Below are 8,120 nucleotides of genomic sequence, written 5' to 3'. Positions count from 1 at the left end.
GGCTGCTGCAGGCTCGCTGCCACAGGCTCCCTGCCCCCTCATGCCTCCCTGGCTTCATTCCAAGGGTGTGTGAGTGTGTGTGTGTGAGAGAGAGAATCAAGTCCCAGGGTCCCCTGTTGGAAGGAGAGGGCGCCCGCCCTCCCACAGCAGCAGCTGCCACAGGGCTCTGGTGGACTCCTGCTGAAAGGCCTAGGCCACAGCTGGGAAGGGGGAGAAGCCATGTGGCTGGGCTGGGCAGGAGAGGAGAGGAGGGGGCCCAGCCCCTGGGCAGGGAGGAGGGGAGGAGGCCAGGGAGCCAGAAGCGGTTGAGACTGGTTCTTATAAATAGCCCTTGCACAAGTGGCTCCAATTTTGACCTTTTGTTATGTAAATGTGGCCAGCCTGAGAAGGGCCTTGCCCAGGCCTGACCACAGGCATAGGGATTGTGTGCCTGCCACCCACACCCCCAGGGTGTCCCAGATAAGTGTGTGTGCGCGGTACAGACTTGGTCTTCCCTGCCATCAGGGCCAACTCAAGGTCTCTGGCTGCTGTGACTGCTGTGCCTGATGACAGGGCATTCCTTCCTGGGCAAGGGCTCCAGGCCTGGCAGCCAGCCACCCTGCCCAAAGCTGTATGCCACCTATCTGGGTGACCGCTTGTTTCTTATCCCCAGGTGACCAGGCATTGATGCACCCCAGGAAGCCCACGCGCTCAAGGAGGCCGCCCCCCGCTGGCTGCTGCTCACATGGTTTCTGGGCCGCTGGCACTCCGGTAGGCTGCCTGGAAGGCACTGGGCAGGGGGTGGCGGCTTGCTGCTCCCTTTTCTCTTCCTCTGGGGCTCTCCAGACAAGCTCTGCCTGCAGTCCTTTGTGTGTGTGTGTGTGTGGCACTGGGCAGCGGGGAAGGGTTCTGTGGCCGCAGTGAGGCTCCCCTCCCTTGGCCTGACCCCTCACTGGGCTGCCATTTCCCTGGGACCCTGGTTCCAGAAGCCACACCATGGGCTTTGTTCTTCCTTGGTTGGGTCGGGGGAGGAATAGGTGAAAAAGGATGGCTCCAGCTTCCTCAGGCCACCTCCCAGTCTGCTTCAGGTCAGCCTTGCTGAGCCAGGGCAGTTCCTGGAGTGGAGAGCAGGTAAAGCCCTCTAACAGGTGTGTCCCGCTCTGCACCCTGAGTTCACAGGTAGTTCCCTTACTTTGTCAGCAAGCAGAGGAGGGGATGTGGCAAGGCTGGGTGCTGGTGAAGCCCAGAGCTGGCTGTGCAGGGCAGGGACTGGGCTAGGGACACTTACGCCCTGCTGGCCTGCCATGTGCCCTCTGCCTCTGGTTCATCACAGCAGAATTGGATTGGGGCTGAAGGTGTCCCTGAGGGCTATCCTGGGCACCACTGGCTGGCATCTTTTGCCCCTGCCCTTGGGGCTGGTCTCCGTACCTGTTGGTCCTCCTGAGCCTGCCATGCCTCTATTGCCCCCTATCCTTGCTCTCCCTGCTGCTGGGCACCCCAGCCCTTGGCAAAAGGGGGCTGCTCAATGGGACAAGAGAGCATGATCGGGCGATGCGCACTGGTGTGCCAGCGGGCAAAGCAGAGGTGCTTGTGTGTTCATTATTGCTTGACCTCATTGTCTGTGCCAGCATATCTGGCAGGGGTCAGAGGGCCAGGCTCAGGAGCAGGTGAGAGCTGGGGAGGTGGGCATCGGCGAGGACCAGTGGCCATGGGGAGGCTGTAGGAGCAGGAGGAGAATGCCCGGTGAGCCTGCGGCATGGGCGTCCTCACTGATGGTTCCAGAGGCTGGGGCTGAGCAGGACTTTCAACACCCAAGGCCACCAGGGCAGATGCATTTGTTTGTCCCACTTGGTTTAAAAAACAACTTTGGCTCAGCACTGGGAGCTGACACAGGAAAATCCGGATTTCCAGCTGGTTTCGAAAGCTGGGAAGACCTGCCCTGAGGACCTGCATTCCTGGGCAGGACCATCCAGCTCACCTGGAGCCTCCTGCTTCCTACATGCCATAGCCACCTGCTGGTCATTTTTAGGTTTTTCTGTTCATCTCCATGGGCCTGTGACCAACTTCTTTATTTCTCTGTTTCTCTCTCTGTGTAATCTGTCTGCTTGTTGACTCCCCAAATGGTGGCAATGGCCAGGGCTGGGCAGAGCTGAAGCCTGGGACCTGGAGCTCTTTTCATTCTCCTGTGTGCCTGGCCGCGACCAGGTGCTTCCTGGGTGCATCAGCAGGAAGCTCGACTGAAGGGCCAGCAGCCAAGACTTGGTACTGGAGCTCTGACTTGAGCATGCTCCCTGCAGCAGAGCCTTTGTGGCACAGTGCCAGGCCCAGCCAGTGGAGACAGTAGCTTGTGTTGTGAATCCAAATTTTTGGGTTTTCTGTTTGGTACCTTTGTGGCCCATGACTTCAGTTTTTTTTAAATTTGTTTTATTTTTATTGCAAAGTCATACATATACATTATCGAGAGAGAGGAGAGACAGACAGGAAGACCAACCATCCAATGATTCACTCCCCAAGTGGCCGCAATGGCCAGTGCTGAGCCTGTCCGGAGCCAGGAACCTCTTCCGGGTCTCCCACACGGGTGCAGGGTCCCAAGGCTTTGGGCCATCCTCCACTGCTTTCCCAGGCCACAAGCAGGGAGTTGGATGGGAAATAGAGCTGCCGGGATTAGAATGGTGCCACTATGGGATCCCGACATGTTCAAGGTGAGGATCAGCTAGGCCAACGTGCCAGGCCCAACTTCTGTTTTCTTACCAGTGCAGGTGGGGTGGCAGCCTGACTCCCCCTCTCGGAGAGCTGAGTCCTCAGGGAGGGTGGGCATCATGGGCTCCCCTCCGAGGGCCTGGCTGGAGTGTGCCTCTGTGAGCTAACACTGCGTGCCTGTCCTTGCCTGCAGGTGGTGCGCGTGGGCAGGGCGTGGGGACATGGGGCCAGACATGGAGCTGCCCAGCCACTCAAAGCAACTCCTGCTACAGCTAAACCAGCAGAGGACCAAGGGCTTCCTGTGTGATGTCATCATCATGGTGGAGAACTCCATCTTCCGGGCCCACAAGAATGTCCTCGCTGCCAGCAGCATCTACTTCAAGTCCCTGGTCCTGCACGACAACCTCATCAACCTGGACACAGACATGGTCAGCTCCACGGTGTTCCAGCAGATCTTGGACTTCATCTACACCGGCAAGCTACTGCCCAGCGACCAGCCAGCTGAGCCCAACTTCAGCACGCTCCTCACAGCCGCCAGCTACCTCCAGCTGCCTGAGCTGGCAGCCCTGTGCCGCCGCAAGCTCAAGCGAGCAGGCAAGGCCTTTGGCTCAGGTCGGGCAGGCACCTCCGGGATGGGACGGCACCCGCGTAGCCAGCGGCTGTCCACAGCCACTGTCATCCAGGCTCGGTACCCAGGGCTGATGGATGGGCACAAGGAAGCCCACAGCTCCCAGGAATTCCCCCAGGCTAAGGGCTCAGATGAAGAGGAGATCTTCCTGGGGGCGGCTGCCCAGGAGGGTGTGCACGGTCTGGGCCACACGGCCTGCCCTGTGGGCAGTGAGGTGGGCCTGGGGGGCTGCAGCAGCAGCACCAACGGAAGCAGTGGGGGTTGCGAGCAGGAGCTGGGCCTGGACCTGTCCAAGAAGAGCCCACCCCTGCCCCCAGCCACACTCGGCCCCCACCTCACTCCGGAAGACCCTGCCCAAATGAGTGACAGCCAGCAAGGCTCGCCCACTGCGGGCCCCGCCCCTCTGCCTGGTGCCAACAGTGCCTCTTATGCCGAGGTGGGTGGCACCCCTGAGGAGCCCATGGATTTGGAGGGGACTGAGGGCAACCACCTGAGCCTGCTGGAGGGGCCCAGCGGGCAGCCCCGCAAGAGCCTGCGACATTCGGCCCGCAAGAAAGAGTGGAGCAAGAAGGAGCCCGCAGCCGGCTCCCCGTTTGAGCTGAGAGAGGCGGGGCCCACGGGCGCCGGCACTGAGGAGGAGGGCGACCGGGTTCCTAACGGCATCGGCATCGCGGCAGGAAGCGCTGGGGGAGGCAGCCAGAGTGGGCCCTACGGGGAACCCCCATACCCCTGCAAGGAGGAGGAGGAGAACGGCAAGGATGGCAGTGATGACAGCGGGCAGAGCGGGAGCGAGGGCGGCGGGGGCCACTCCAGCAGTGGGCACTACTTATACCGGCCGGAGGGCTACGACAGCGTGCCGTACGGTGACAACCTGTACGTGTGCATCCCCTGTGCCAAGGGCTTCCCCAGCTCGGAGCAGCTCAACGCGCACGTAGAGACGCACACGGAGGAGGAGCTGTTCATCAAGGAAGAGGGGGCCTATGAGACGGGCAGCGGGGGCGCCGAAGAGGAGGCTGAGGACCTGTCGGCACCCAGCGCCTCCTATGCAGCCGAGGCGCGGCCCTTCAAGTGCTCAGTGTGCGAGAAGACCTACAAGGACCCGGCCACCCTGCGGCAGCACGAGAAGACGCACTGGCTCACGCGGCCCTTCCCGTGCAACATCTGCGGCAAGATGTTCACGCAGCGTGGCACCATGACACGCCACATGCGCAGCCACCTGGGCCTGAAGCCCTTCGCGTGCGACGAGTGCGGCATGCGCTTCACCCGGCAGTACCGCCTCACGGAGCACATGCGCGTGCACTCGGGCGAGAAGCCCTACGAGTGCCAGCTGTGCGGGGGCAAGTTCACGCAGCAACGCAACCTCATCAGCCACCTGCGCATGCACACCTCCCCCTCCTAGAAGCCAAAGACCCGCGGGCGCCCCGAGCAGGCTCCACACGCAGCGAAGAACGGAGCAGGCGCTCGGAGGAGGTGCAGTGGGAGGGGCGGGTGTCGCCCCCTGCCCCTCTCCGGGCCCAGCCTCCCCCATATCCACAGAGCTTTAATCAGCAGTCTATACCAAGGGAAGCCAGCCGGCGGCCCGGCCCCGTGGGCATGGAGCTGGTGGGCCAGTCTACCTCCCCGCCTCACCTTGGGCTCCCAGCTCCCCTCCGCTTGGCCGGTGTGAGTGGCTCCTGCGTCCTGCTGGCCGGGTTGGAGAAGGGCATTGTGCGTCCGACCCCCGTCCCCTGCGCCAGCCCAGGGCAGGGTGCTGTGTGGATGCGCGTGTGCGAGTGTATCCGCGCAGGGCAGGTGCTGGAAGGGCGGGGCGGGGCCGGCACGGGGCGCTCAGGGTTAGCCCACTGCCTACCTCGACAGCTGGAGCCCTCCGGGGGCTGTGTTGCTGTTGTTCCTACTGATCTGTTTAAACATTTTTTCCCTGCCTTTTTTTTTTTTTTTTAAAACCAAAAGCAACCATAGCTAATTTTCGTCCAGGCCCCTCTGGGGCTGAGCCAGGGTCTGCAGACTGAATGTAATGGGGCAGCTGCCCTGCCTGCCGTCCGCCAGCCCCTCCCCAGGCCCCAGGAGCCCTCGTGCATCTCGCCCAAAGGCGGCCAGGTTCCCCAGCCTGGCCTCGGCCACCTCAGGAGAGAGGAAAGTGCTTTTTCCTATATTCCAAGGAAATGTCCTTCTTGTAGAGGTACTTTTTTTTTTTTAATTATTATTATTATTGTTATTAAGAGGAAAAACCAGTGTAACGTTTATGTGACTGTTGGAACTGGGAGGCCTGGGTCCTAGGGGGTGGGGGTGGGGCTGCTGGCGTTTCCCGTGTGGATGTGGCGAGTGCCGTGCGCGTGGGCAGATGCTTCCCTCTGTGCCTTCCTCACTGAACACGGTGTGGAGGCTTCTGACTTTTGCTACTACCTCTTGGATTCATGATGACAGTAGGCTGGTGGCTGGGACATCCTCCCGTACCCCCCACCCCTCCACCCCACGCCTGGTGCACCACCTGCTGCTCTCAGCTGTGTGAGCGCAGTTGGCTTTTCTCCAGCTGCACCAGAGAGGGAGGGAGGCCCACCGAGAGGAGGCAGGCCTGTCAGGGCCAGGATGAGGCGGAAGTGAGACCCCCCCCATCCCGCCTCCTCGACCTCCACCCACTCCCCAATGCCTGTGAGACCCCAAGCTTGGGAGGGCCGGCAGTAGCCAGCAATACAAGTGGGAGGGAGCCAACCAAAATCCAGTGAGCTCCCCTGGGGCTAGTGACCACCCACAGGCTCTGGCTGGGTCCATCCTCTCCCCTCACCTCAGGCTTTCTCGGAGACCACCACCATAGGCTCGGAGCCAAGGGCAGACCAAGGTCATGGCCCCTGGCCTCACTGCTCTTAGCTTCCTGGGAGCCGCCGGGCAGGACATGGTCAGCAGGTTCTTAATTGTCCTTTTTTACTTTTACAGTTTTTTTTCCCCTCCCCTCAGTTTTTAGTTCAGACCAAAAAAAATATATATTTTATATATATATATATATATATATGGCCAGGTTCCCCGCCCCCTCCCCAGTCCTCCTGCTGAAGAGAGCCGGATTTCAGGGACCCAAGTGGTTAACCACGTGTTTGGGGGGAGCCCACCCCGCACTGAAGCCACTGGACACAAAGTCTGTACCGCAGGAGGATGGTCCTGGCCAGGGCCCTGCGCTTGCAGGGGAGTCCCTGTCCCCAGGCGTGCAGGCGGGTCCCCTTGAGGGACAGGGAGCAGTGGCCCTGGCCGGCCCAGCCAGCCTTGCGACACAGTATTGTACCCACCTTAGTATTGTATGGAGCCTTTTCTGCATTGTAATGAGAAAACAGAACACTAGTTTCCTATTTAAGATTTTAAGAATTTGTGGGGGCGGGGCCGGGTGACCACAACATTTGGTTTTTGTTTTCTTTCTCTTTTTCCCTTGGATTCTGTGTTGCGACCGAGTGCGTGCTTGCCTGTGGGAGTGTGTGCATTTTAGTTTGTCCTCCCAAGGAAGTCGGGCCACCAGAGGCCGTGGCGGGCTCATAGCTCCCCTGCTGTAGCCACTGAATTCCTGAATGTGTCGGAGAAGCAGGAAACAAAACTAGCAGAAAGAGGATAAGCGAGGGGAAAAAAAGGCAAAAAAAAAAATAGCAAAAAAAAAAAAAGCTCATATCCAAATTCACAAAACCTATTTTTTAAACCAAAGCACATTTTTGAATGAATATGGAACCTCAGTGGGCTCAGAAAGAAAGAAAAGATACTAATATATTTATCTCATTGTTTACATAAACTTCTACAGTTTCAGACCTCAGCAGCTGTAAGACCAGTCCCAGGGTGTCCTCCCTCTGCTGGATGGGGGTGGGGTGGGACCTGCAACCCCTTCCTGTGGTTGCTGAGCCCTGGTCCCCCTTCCCGGGCCTCTGCAAGCCCAGCTGGTACCAAAGACCTTGGCCCTGAGCTGACCGTCCCTGGGCACCATCCTGGTAGGGGGAGGGAAGGGTCCTGGGCAGTGGCCACAACCCACAAGACCTCAGGGTGAAATGGCTACCCTGCCAGTGCCCCCTCAGGTGGGCTCCTGGCGAGGGTCTCAGGCCAAACTGTGAACCTCGCCAAGGGCGGGGGGAGTATTGACAACCCCCCCCATTCAACCTGTCCCCTGCGCCACCCTGTCCCCCAACAACTCTAGCAGTAGGAGGGGCCATCCAGGCTGGTCCTCGACCACAGACACTCTGACCAGTGTTGTTTTTGTATCAATATGTTTGTGCAGTGATGAATGTATTTATTTCTCAGACTTGGGGCGAGCAGCCTGGACAACAGGCCCGGCTGCACCACCGCCCACTCCTGCTGGACAGAGCCACAAGCAAGGGGCTCCTCCAGGATTGCAAAGAAAAATGAACCTTTAAGCAAAATAAAAACCTCAGCATAGCCATACACAACCTGTGAAGCAAACAACCCCGACCCAGACTGCCTGCGCGTCCTTGCCGCCGGGGGCGCTGTTGCATAGCCTGTCCTCTTGTAGGGGGTGACCACGGTCTGTTCCCCCACCCCGTCAGTATTCACTGAACCTCAGGCCCCCGTCAGGAGTGCGTTCTGGACCTGGGAAGCCAGGAGGGGCAGGACTCAGGGAGACCAGGCAATGGTGGCATCTGTCTACCCCTTCCCCTCCCTCTCAGGCTTGGGGGACCAAAAGACCCAGTTGCCAGACCTGAGGTGGATGGGGGAGTGGGGGAGGCATACTTCTCCCTGCACCCCAAGGGACCAAGGTCATCCATTTCGGGGCCTCAGACGCAGTACTGGGGGCTGAGATACTGAACCTGTGATTCGGATGCCAGGAGCGGGC

At 59.7% G+C, this 8,120-nt stretch overlaps 1 protein-coding gene across 1 annotated transcript; it reads left to right on the top strand.

Moving 5' to 3' along the window:
- Nucleotides 1-656: 656 nt before the first annotated feature.
- Nucleotides 657-6,182, top strand: HIC2 (HIC ZBTB transcriptional repressor 2). Its single transcript, XM_041003732.1, has 2 exons — nucleotides 657-750; nucleotides 2,873-6,182. Exons 1-2 carry the CDS (start codon nucleotides 725-727, stop codon nucleotides 4,704-4,706), a joined length of 1,860 nt encoding a protein of 619 aa, XP_040859666.1. The 5' UTR covers nucleotides 657-724; the 3' UTR covers nucleotides 4,707-6,182.
- Nucleotides 6,183-8,120: the final 1,938 nt, after the last annotated feature.

Source organism: Ochotona curzoniae, unplaced genomic scaffold (genome assembly GCF_017591425.1).
Source record: "Ochotona curzoniae isolate NIBS_2020 unplaced genomic scaffold, NIBS_Ocur_1.0 scaffold_274, whole genome shotgun sequence".
In the NCBI taxonomy this organism is placed as follows: domain Eukaryota; kingdom Metazoa; phylum Chordata; class Mammalia; order Lagomorpha; family Ochotonidae; genus Ochotona; species Ochotona curzoniae.
Note: the sequence above shows the minus strand (reverse complement) of the source record. Positions and strands in the feature narration are given on the sequence as shown.

Bases quoted from the DNA above. Each gene is read 5' to 3' on its own strand.
- HIC2 (XM_041003732.1), top strand. From the start codon at position 725: ATGGTTTCTGGGCCGCTGGCACTCCG. The intron at 751-2,872 runs GTAGGCTGCCTG...CCTTGCCTGCAG, and splicing joins TCTGGGCCGCTGGCACTCCG to GTGGTGCGCGTGGGCAGGGC.